The sequence below is a fragment of the Hyalella azteca genome, unplaced genomic scaffold (genome assembly GCF_000764305.2).
Source record: "Hyalella azteca isolate HAZT.00-mixed unplaced genomic scaffold, Hazt_2.0.2 contig15848, whole genome shotgun sequence".
Lineage (NCBI taxonomy): Eukaryota > Metazoa > Arthropoda > Malacostraca > Amphipoda > Hyalellidae > Hyalella > Hyalella azteca.
In genome coordinates this window covers 29,250-41,055 of record NW_025945682.1, presented here as the reverse complement: position 1 = coordinate 41,055, position 11,806 = coordinate 29,250, and the positions used below count along the sequence as shown (strand labels likewise).

At 41.3% G+C, this 11,806-nt stretch overlaps 1 protein-coding gene across 1 annotated transcript; it reads left to right on the top strand.

Moving 5' to 3' along the window:
• Positions 1-3,542: 3,542 nt before the first annotated feature.
• Positions 3,543-9,764, top strand: LOC108670614. The gene is made up of 7 exons (XM_047884674.1): positions 3,543-3,577; positions 4,348-4,557; positions 5,667-5,989; positions 6,443-6,593; positions 7,436-7,505; positions 8,055-8,161; positions 9,692-9,764. The coding sequence occupies exons 2-7, from the start codon at positions 4,349-4,351 to the stop codon at positions 9,762-9,764; spliced, it is 933 nt and encodes a 310-aa protein (XP_047740630.1). The 5' UTR covers positions 3,543-3,577; position 4,348.
• Positions 9,765-11,806: the final 2,042 nt, after the last annotated feature.

The window sequence follows — 11,806 nt, the reverse complement described above, 5'->3', positions numbered from 1 at the left end:
CTCCAACAGCTGGCTGCACTGGAGCAGCCACTCCACAATTCAAAGGAACACAATCAACAGGACTAGCAGTCATCACACACTGGCAGGAGCTCTCAGGCGCATGATGTACCTCGACAGCAGTTTGACTTTTATGCAAACCCCGCCCAGGTGAGCAGACAACAGCGCTCCATGAGCGAGCTCCAGTGCCGGGTGGGAGCAGGATACTCAATTGGCTTAGCCCAGTCAGGGGAGCCGGCACCATCGACCTCCGGTAACCTCGGACTGTGAGGCAGACGCAACGATGAGGAGGTCCCGGTTGGAGGCTGTCCAGCACGCAACAGCAGACGAGAGCACTCTCTGGAATTTGCTTTGTTAGCTAAGCCACAGTTTGCACACTTTACTATGCTACACTTGCATTTACTCACATGGTGGGGGCTAGCACAAACCAGGCACCGCTCTGGGCCCCGGCATTCCTGGGCAGAATATCCTGACAGTTGACAGCGGAAGCATTGCAGAGGGGGGAATTCAAAAGGCCGGACCTTGTATCGGACTGGGCCAAATTTCACATGCGTTGGTAGGGCATTGCCAGAGAGAACAAGACGTAGTGAGGATGAAGGAATACGGGTTTGGGCTCCTGTCTTAGTAATCTCTCAATCCGTACAATCTCAACAGGTCCATCAATTTTTAGGCAGTCTTTTAGCGATTCAATGCCAGCATCTATATCTACTGGGAAGATATAGGTATTATAGGTAACTCCATAGGTATAGGTAACTTCATATAGGTATTTGGCTTGATTAGGCTTGGTGCAGTGACATTCCAAGTTTCTATTGGTTGATTTCTACTAGTTTCTACTAGTTTAGTAGTAGAAATCAGTTTATTGACATTGTTAGAGTCGGCCAGCTCTACAGCAATGAACCCCTTCCGCAGGTTGACTCTAACATCTCGAATTTCGCACAAGTTGAAAGGATGAGAGGCTAGGGCAGCGCAAAGCTTTCCTGGGGAAGAAAGCATCTTACGTGAAGGATCATCAGCTGGGCGCATGAGCAGGACGCAATCAACTCTACGCTTGTCTATCACAACTGTAGGTTTTTCAGCTGCTGCATTGTCGACTCTTTTGTTGCCTCCAGACTGTAGCTGCAACTGTTGTGCTTGAGTTGAGGGTGGAATTGGATGTTCAGGCCGGGCAGCGTCAAATACTTTCTTCCGTACTAGTACTGCAGTGGAAGTATGGTCAAAAGATGGCTTTCTCCTTTGGTCTTCAGGATTCGAAGGCTCAATGACATCATTGCTGTCAGTCTGCATTGTTGCACCATCCCAGTCACTGTCTGCTAGGATCACTGCAAGCTGAGAAGCACTGAGTTCGCTCTCCAAGTTTTGGGAGTTCCCAGGCAGGCAAGGAGCTGAAAAGCCCTCTTTTTGGGGAAGACTGAAGAGACATGACTCGGAAGCGGATGGTTTGCTTCGGTTACAACTTACAACACTTCACTTTGCGACACTACATTTCACTTTACTACACTACACTTCACTTTACGACACTATACCTCACTTCACGACACTACACTTCACTTCACGATACACAACTTACCGTGCAGCGGCGGCCACGACACGCTGAGGCTCTCAACTTACCGTGCAGCGGCGGCCACGACACGTTGAGGCTTTCAACTTACCGCGCAGCGGCGGCCACGACACGCCGAGGCTCTCAACTTCCCGTCGATACTACACTTCAATACACAGCTACCCGTTTTCTGGGCTTTGCGTCACAACCGGCTTCTTTGGAGAGTTACACACCACACGTTTTACTTCAACGAGTGACCAAACGAAACCTCAGGGAGGCTGTTCCACATGTCGGTGACTCGAAGCGAGAAGAAATGTTGTCGCATGGACGTGTTAGTGATGCGCAGTGTCCTATGAGGTAAACATCGTAAAAATGAAGGTAATTTTGATATCAATGTTACAAATTTTACGACTGACTGGATTATTTTTGGCTTTGCTTCAAAAGGGATCCAATAGTAAAGGTTAACAGAATTATTAAATGTCCGTTGTCGTTGACATCAGGCTGCACAGCACTAATGAAGAACTTCCTTTTCTACAAAAATTCTAACTATTTTACAGCAATCACGTTTTTTCAATACAAAACCACATGTTTAAGTCGATTTGCGTTAGTATTTTGGGGTTTGGGCTGTCAAGTCTTCTGGCAATAATGTCTTAGTTTAATATTGGAATGTTTAAAATGGCATGTTGAAGTTCTGGTGCTGTACCGATTTGTCGAAACTGTTCAGGATTAATAAAGAAGTTGCTGGATGTGACCAGGGGTTTTAGAGCAGTGGTTCCCAAAGTGGGCGGTACCGCCCCCCTGGGGGCGGTGGAAAGATCTGGAGGTAAACTGAATTAAAAATAGGACAAATAAGTTGCTGGTATATTGTATATAATATACCCGTATGTATATACGTACAATACGTATAAACTAATTGGTTATAGTTCAGAATACCAGTATTGTAACAGAGTACAGAGAGGTGCGGGTTCAATCTAATTTTTGTGCGACAGTTTCTGGTTCAGAATCGGCGAGAAGGCCCGCGGTTTAAAAAGTCAAATTGGAGCAGTTAACGAGCCCAGAAAGACCAGTTGCGTATAAAAAGTTTTTAGGCGGTAGCTGTTAAAATTAAGTAATAATATACGTTATTGCATGAAAGACGTTATCCTGAGTCCCCACAGGCAGTATTACTATAAAGTATAGTCAACGGTTAGAAACAATTCAGCAAATGCGATATGTAATTATTTTATTCGTCAGTCATGTCAAACGTCAGCCTCCGTATATTGAGTTAGTTCTCATTGGAAAATTGACTTGAAAAAACTATCCGCTTGTCGATGTTCATATAAGTACAGATCAATATTTAATAATATTCGTTTAAAAATTACTTTTTAAAGACAACACTTCTAAAGAATCCAGTGTCTCTGATGTTACACATGTACAATAAATTTCTAATTCTATTTTCATATATTAAAAAATTATAATTTCTAATTTATACAAATTAATTAAATCTTCAAAATTATTTATTCTGTCAATTGATTCATGCATTGTCGTCAACTTTACGCAAGTGTGCAAAATTTCAGATCGATTGGACAGGTAAAAGTGTGTTAAATATCGATTATAAGATTCGTGGCAGACAAAATTATTTTTTCAAATTTTTTTTATAATTAAAATTATATTTTTATTTTTTAAATTATGTATTCTGTCAATTGATTCATGCATTTTCTCCAACTATACACAAGTGTGCAAAATTTCAGATCGATTGGAGAGGTAGAAGTGTGTTAAATATCGATTATAACATTTGTAGCAGACAGACAAACAAACAAGAAGTGAAGTTAAAGAGAAGTGTTGTAAAAAAAAGGTCTTCAAGAAGAAGTAGAATACGGAAAAAGATTAGGCCAAGGATATCTCACATACTTTAACATAATGCATTCTATATCTAATGATACTGAGAGCATCTCCTTCAACTACGAGAGCTCATAGATAACTTGCATGAGTTGCAGTGTAGTTATACTTGATCACCTCACAGTGAATTTTCATCCATTCCACTCCGTAACAACTTCCACTAAGGTACTGCTTTTGCAAGGTTCCCTGCTCGCAGGTACAATCTATTGACGTGTGGGTAGTTTCCATGCTGAAGTCGTCTTCTTGTGGCTGGTTGTCGCATTGATGGTGTCCAATGATTAAATATTAATGATTATCATACATTTAGATAGTGCTCGAATCGGCATATTGCTGTGAGATACAACGAAAAGCCAAGGGGGACATTGGTTTGTGAAAAACGGCAGAAATTATCCGCGACCAAAATTGTGTTCCTGAAACATAACATTGCTTTCGACTTAACTGATAAACAGCTTATTCTGATACGCACTCATTTTAAAAAATGTTGTTTTCAATTTTCCTCCGTCAAACAACAGCAGGAAAAAATTATACATCCGTAAAATTTGTATTTAATTAAGAGTTCCCGTCCGCCGACTTAGAACTCTGAGAGCTGAGTATTCAAGACTACTTGGTAAAACCAGAGCTCACTCTTCAGTTCAGTCAATGTCTACTCCCGAACTCGTATTTATTTGAACGAAGTGTCAGATGCTTGACCTAATTACTTCCCGAGTATCTCATTTTTGCACGTTCTTCATTACCTGTTTCCTTAGAACAAGAAAAGCATACCTCTCATCAAATAGCACATGTGCCAATGTGACGAGTGCCCTAGCATCTTATATTACCCCATCATTACTTATCTTTCTCAGAACAAGAATAATAACATAAAATAACAACATATAGTAAATTTGTTATTGTACTGCACAGGATTAACAAAACAAATCAAGGAAAATTTCCTACAGCATGACGCTTGTGTCAGTTTACTTCTTCACGAGCCTGCTTTGTTCGGCTTCCTTCATCGGCCTCAGCTATGCGCAAGAGCCCCGCTGGCCTCACTACCCCATTTTAGCGGGGACATTCTTTATGGGTCCGATACCAGAACATCACACGCAACGCCGCGCACCACAGAATGAAGGACTGTCGTTTGCAGCAAGTGGACCTCAGCTAATGGCGTGAGGAATGATACTTTAAGTAATAAGAGACGCAGAGCAAAGTGCGGTGGTATTTGTCGACTGAACAAATACGCGGCAGATTGTGTAAAGCGGCGTACAGTATACTTGTACCTGTCCACTAAAAATACTGCAGCTTGTGTGTAACAATGGTACTTGCTCACTGATTAAACAAGTTGTGTGTAGTAATGATAGGCTTTTCGATTTAATACTCCTATTAGCAGCAGATTGCATACAGTCACTCTCCTTATTTGAATACTTTTTATTTTCATGTTAGAATAGAATAGATTAGATTAGAAGTGTCGGCTTTGAAGAAATAGGCCCATGGCCTGTTGCCGATTCTTGAACTTTTCGTGACGTGATTCACAAGGGATCCGGCCTTTGGAACCCGATCTTTTCGTAATTGACGATTGATTGAGATAGCTGCTGGACTTATTGCCTGGACTTGACAAATGTTGTTTTCGTAAGCCATTCCCAGTAATGTGGGTTGACTTCGGAGGTAATGAAATATGTGATGTGCATGGCGATAAAAAAGTTAGGAGAAAAGTGACTTTCAGCTGTTGGTAGATGTGAAGGAAATTACTCAAAGAAGCAAATCAGCCGTCGTTGGTTATTACAAAGATTTATTTCGGAACAAAATGTTGCCTGCATTAGTCCAGTTTTACTTAACTGCATGCATTGTATAGCAGGACATTTCCGTGTGCATTGAGATTCTGCATGTTAGGCTAAACTGAGTGCCCGAATCTTATCACCATCAGTCACAGCTAATATAATTTATTATTATATGATATTAAGAAAGTTTTGCATGTAGCTGTGTTTCTTTCAATTTGTATATGCCATACATAGTTATGGAAGTTGCCGTAGGAATTATTCACTATAGGAGTGTTTCATGTTACGCCCAATCAAGGGTGATGTGTCAGAAACGTGTACTTCTATTAAATTCTATTTGTCATCGTCTGATAAATCAATTACCCAAGAAGAAATAAGGTAAATATGATATACAGGATCTCAGTCCCGCAACAAACCTATTAGTAACACAGGATAACGAAGTTATTTATTTTCAGCATAAAAATTTAGATTAGTTCATAAGATTGAATTCTCTTCGCTTTCAGACACAATCTCGCGGAGCTTGCGTCGCAGGCGAGAAAAGGGCCGCCTAGGGCCCTTGTAGGTGATTCTCCTCATGAAGAGTCATCGGTTGAGACCTACGTGCAGGAGTCCTTCACGAAGCTGTGGCCGTACTACCTGCCTGTACCAGACAAGCTGCTTCCCTCTACATCCAATGCGACGAAATGGGGGCAGAGAAGCAAGTTACACGAGTGGCGAGGCTCGAACAGGACCCTTAGCGCTGAGTGCGAACGTGATGTGACCGCCATCTACGATGCCATTTTGGACCCACCCGCCATTTTAATGCTGTCGGCGTGGGCAGTTCAGCGTAGGTTATTCAGACCTGAAATAATTGAATCCCGTAGCTTCTAACAGCAACAGAAGGTTATCGTCTGCATGATTATGAGGCTCAAATTAAAATGATTTTCTGATCAAATTTGGAACGATGGTCGTTTTTAAATTTATTTTCAGTAGAAATAAAATTGCAGTGCATCTTCCATGCCTCGATAAATGCCACTGATGTTCCATGATTTTTGGGACTAATTGAATAGGCGTCAAGTTCATACGAAGCACCCAACCATGAGCATTAAAATAGAGCAGGCTCCTTGAATAAACTAATTAGGCTCACAAACTCATTTGCAACAACAGCATATCTCTGAATGATATTGCACGTGGCAGGTTTTATATAATTGGTATATGATGACATGGAGTTCGTGATAACAACGACGTAAAAAAATATGTGTATTCGTCGTTCAAAATTACATTCCTCTCTTCATTTCAGTCTTCGATTCGTGGGGGAAGCCTGCGGATGGGCTGCTGGTTGGAAACGCTCAATGGTTGGGGTTCATGAAGGAGTGCTTTGCCACCACGAGGAGGCGGGACGCGGAGGAGGCGTTCAGGGGGCAGTATTGTCGGGTCTTTGTCGATATCGAGTACGTTTGCAAGCAAGCAATATTCAGCTTACACGCAGGTTCCCTTTTCCTGACAAGTGCGGGTGGAAACGGAAACACAACTTGATATTTCCGATAGGTGCACTAGCAGCCCCGGCAGGAGATTCATATATCCGACATGTGCGCTAGAATCCACGTCAGGAGCGCCAAATGCTATAACTTACAGAAACACTTACAAGGCAGAATTAAGCACATAACCAAGAAAAATGTCGCTTCAGCATGTACTCATATGTTTGCATGCTGGCATGAAACCGATTCATTTTATCAATCGGCTCTCCTCCTCCTTATCGTTATCTTGCAATGCAAAAATGATTATAAGGTTTGGCGAATGTTGTAGGCTGGTCAAGGTTAGAGATTACAAGAGATAAGTGCCCCCTGTGTTTACTGGTAACATCGCCATCTCTGGTATACTCATTTTTCCGATAGTAATGCATCTTTGATTTGTTGATAGTATTGATTTTGATTATTTTTTTATTATTAATAGTATTGATTTCTGATAGTAAGATAATGTTCAATTTTTTCATTCAGTAAAGTAATGTTGATTTGTTTTTTACCATAAGTAAGACAATGGTTATAGTAAGACAACGGACACTTAAGCACGCATTACTCTTCAATATTCGGTATAAATGTGATGTTTTTTGCGTCAGATTTTGGCGCTCATGCAAGTTCTGTTTTCTGAATTTCTAACTTTACTTCAGTGGCTCTCCACGAAATCAAGCTAAGTCTAAGCTTGCTTGTTTACACTATGCCAAGTTTGTAAAGAATATTTCGTGTATGTGTACAACACTACGTATACATGACATCACGTATCCTAACACGTGCAGCAACGACACCGCGTCTGACGTGAGCTACGCGACGTGCATGCCATCCACGTGCACGGGTCTTGAACTTCAGGTGCGTCACGAGACACGTGGATACTTTGGTCTTATGTTAGTCTTTATTCCGGCGGTAATCTTTGTTCGACGTTGGTGTTAAAAGTTATGGTGATCCTCAACCCTTCGGTGGTTATTATTCCTACTGCGATTCTTTGTCTTGCAGCGAGTCTTAGTCCTAAAATGGTTTCATTTCGTTCGGTAATAATAAGTCGTGCATTGATCCTTGGTATGACGGTTGTCGTTAGTCCTGCGTTGATCCTGAGTGTTAGGGTGGTCCTTAGTCATACATTGACCCTATAGTATTACGGTGGTCAATATTCCTGCGTTTACCCTCAGTATTACGGTGGTCCTTATTTGCCTTGCGTTGTTACTTAGTATTATGGTGGCCCGTAATCCTATATACAGTGGAACTCAGTTTCATGAGGATAAAACAATGTTTAATTAATTCTCATTAGTTACCCGACAAAATGCGATGAAACAGTAGAATGGCTCTGTACTGCCAGAAAGAACATTCACCCCCCCATGGAGTGTTATGACTAGCAGGTTTCACACCACCTTGCTCCCTCAGGAGAGTGCGTCTCAGCAGTTATCGGTCTTGTCCTTCACTCTTACGAACGTGCAGTGTCAACAGCAAGACGAAGTGCTGGAATCCTATACCTGGGAGATTGTTGGATCGTGAGTACTCAATTTCATCAAGTACTTTTTGGACAAATGAATTCATACTATTGTATTCATAATTTTGATTCGAAGTTTTTGGGTATTTTCTTAAAAGAGTTTAAATTTCAGGAGATCCTTAGTCAACCATCCCTCTCTCGATTGTTTGTGCTCGGTCAGGCATAATGAAAACTGTGTAGGTGCCGCCAAGAATTGTTCTTGTATCTATAACCATGCCGTAGATAAACCTTTGAAATAACTATATTACGGCTCGAAAATATCCAAAATAGATCAACCAATTTTGCAGCTCATCACCTATTATTCTTAGAAATTTCGGTCATTTTTCGTTATGATCTTATACCCGAATGCAACAGTCGAGGACTAGATTTGCAAAAAAAACTCCGTCAACATTTTATTTAAAGAGCGGACAGCTGACTGCGCTGGTTGCACCGGCAGGTATCTAGTACGATAACTATTTCCTGGTTGTTCTATCAATCTTATGTAGAAGTTTTACCACGGATGTACGCTAGCTGTATCGCTCTGCTCACAACTGTACTCGTAAACTAGAGAGAACAGGATTCGTTAAGCTGTGGCGTTAAGCTGTGGCTTTAAGCTGTGGCGTATGAGATTCGTTAACTGCGGCTGCCAGTGATTAAAACGCAGCTTTAATAACGGCCCTAAATTGTTTTTTAGACACTATCGTGGCGTGGCTTCGGTCATAACACTTCCGACTTTTGGCATGTCATGTTGAGTCTGGATGGTGACAAATCGTAACGCTCAAATTGGCTTATAATAAAGCAAAAATGCCTCAATTTTAAAGTCACTGAATAAATTATTAAATTATAGTAATTAGAATTCTAGCCTGACATCAATTAGATTTTTTTCTCGTTTCACACTAGGAATTACTCGAGGACCTCATAAATGGGAAAAGTTGAACATATTAGCGAAGGCCCTAATTAAAGAGCCCATAGACGATCAAGCGGCTTCATCAAGCATGATAGACCGTGAAGGAACTCGTTTGACACTTGAAGCGAGGCTTGACGGTGATTGATAGAAAGTTTGATTGATGGGCATGATTAACATAAAAATGCGCGTATTTTTTAGGAAGAAGGCCATATCAGGATTTGAAACCATTGCTCATCACCAAAATTAATACATCAGCTCAAACTACAGCCTCTAGTGAACGAACAACAAGTGTGAACTGATCCCATTTCGGTTGAGGGGGAGGTTTTGACAAAAAGATTGAAGGCCTGATTAACGTTGATTGAGGCGCCGTCGATCTTTTCAATGAAGCCTCTTGATCGTTTCGGGGATCCTTCAAATCACGTATTTTTAATTAATTTTGAAGTCTGGGCTTCAAACGCGCAGTTCCCGATATCTGCATGCGTTACCATATGACCTAATTAACGACCATTTTGTTTTATAATCTTATTATTTCCTAAATTCTCATTGATACTGGTACTGCAGATTTCACTATGCCATCATCACAGTTGTAACAAGCCTTGTTCCTAACGTTTTTTGTTAATTTATTTTTTTTGTCACTGGTTGCAGGTGTGTGATTATTGCGATGGTGCTGCCGGTGGTGATAGCCACAGCTGTGCAGCTCATCAGAGGTGAGGCATGAACAATAAATTAAAAATTTAGGATATTATGTTAATATAAATATAGCATAATGCATGTCTATGTTATAGATTTTTTATAAGGCATAATGCATGTCTATGTTACAGATTTCGTTCTTAATCAGTTTTTAGCAGTGTTTTCAGAGATGAGGACTTGATCAGCAATCCTATTATTGAGGAGCGTTCAGTACGCTCGAAGTTAACATGCTTCGAAATACACGAAGATGAGGTTCGCAAGCGCCTGGTAGCTCTGAATCCCAACAAGTATATACGGACCAGACGGCTGGCTCCACCATAGGGTACGCACACAGTGAAAGCAGGTTGTCAGCGTGCAGGTTACCTGCTCAGGCTGGCGCCTGAAACAAGCGCGAGAGGGTGTTCACAGAGGAAGCAGGAAACATGCTTGTGCATTCCCTATAACGATTGATAAAATCTCTCAATAATACGAATCATACAGTCAAAACTCATTATAAATGAATAAATCGTATGATAAATTCATCATATAACCCGTCAAACTCTCTGAACCGCTGAAAAGCTGTTAAAAACATTTTAAGAAGAAAAGTGATCATGAGAAAAGCAGAGAATTTATCGAAGTCTTTACTTTCTGTGGTAGAAATTATTAATGCACAGTGTAAATTTCTAAACGAATGATGCAAGCAATATCCTGCAGTCGTTATTTGCAACAATTTCGCGTTGTCGTTATCGGATTAATTAGGCAGTGGACGCCAGCGCCACTTCCGATAATTCTCCGATAATCCTCCAAAGAAATAAAGAAAATGGAGGGTTAAAGGTACAACTAATTCAAAAATGACCATATGCCAAGCAGGTTGAGCAGATAAGAATGTGCAGTTCATTCCGGTAAATACTGTAGATATAAGCAGGTTGTCGGCAGAAGCCTATTCGTACAGGTTTTCACTGTGAACACTTACATTATTATCCTATGTTCATTCTTGTGGCAGGTTGGAGCAGGTTGCCCGCGCGGGCAAACCTGCTTTCACTGTGTACGTACCCATAGATTGCTCGAAGAATTATCAACCGTCCTAGCCGGCCCTTTGACGGTTTAATTTCAAAAAACTTTGTACGAAGGGACTTTGCCGGCCGACTGGAAGCTAGGAAGCTCGAGTGTCACCATTGTTACAAAAAAGGTGACAAGAGTTGCCCAAGTAACTATAGCCCTGTCAGTCTCACAAGTGTTGTTTGTAAGCAATGGAATCTGTTGTGAGGGATAGGATTATCGATCACTTGACTGTTCACCATCTCCTATCAGACTGTCAACATCCATGGCTTTATTGCCGGTAGAACCTGCACCACTAACCTCTTCTCTACCTTGAATGATTGCATGGACTCGCCTGCTGGACGACAGGGAAACAGTGGATGCAGTGTACCTCGATTTTGCCAAAGCAATTGACACTCAAATTGACAGTGAACTGTTGCGTGAAATGATGTTTCTGGAATAGAGGGAAAATGTACTCCAATAGATCAGAGATTTTTTAGTGGGTAGACGAAAACGTGTCAGGATTAACTGAGCCGTGTCAGACTGGACATCAGTGCGCAGTGGCGCGCCACAAGGGAGCGTTCTTGGGCCTGTTTTATTCGTTGATTTTATAAACGTTCTGCCAGAAGTAGTGTCAAGCATGTGCTCCTCGTATGCCAATGACACAATAGTTTATAATACAGTTAAGTATGCGACAAATAAAGTGCATTTGCAAGATGATCATGATAGTTTAGTTAACTGGGCTGATACGCGGCAGCTCAGCAGCTGCGTTGTAATGCTGATAGTGTTAAGTCCGCCACCTCCGGAACGGCAATGAACAGCAAGATTACAGTGTGAGAAAACATGGTTGCACCGAGAGAGTAATTATTGAAAAGTCCCGCGTGGAAAAAGATCTGAGAGTATATGTCGACAATGAACTGAAATTTTCTATGCATATTGAAACGCAAGCTAACACATCCAACAGACTTCTTGGGCTGATCAGACGCTCTAAATTACATGTTCTTGGTTGCAGAAATGATGAAGCTTTTGTTTTCGGTGGTATCACCGATTATC

Bases quoted from the DNA above. Each gene is read 5' to 3' on its own strand.
- LOC108670614 (XM_047884674.1), top strand. From the start codon at position 4,349: ATGACGCTTGTGTCAGTTTACTTCTTCACGAGCCTGCTTTGTTCGGCT. The intron at 7,506-8,054 runs GTGCGTCACGAG...TTGCTCCCTCAG, and splicing joins GCACGGGTCTTGAACTTCAG to GAGAGTGCGTCTCAGCAGTT. The intron at 8,162-9,691 runs GTGAGTACTCAA...CACTGGTTGCAG, and splicing joins ACCTGGGAGATTGTTGGATC to GTGTGTGATTATTGCGATGG.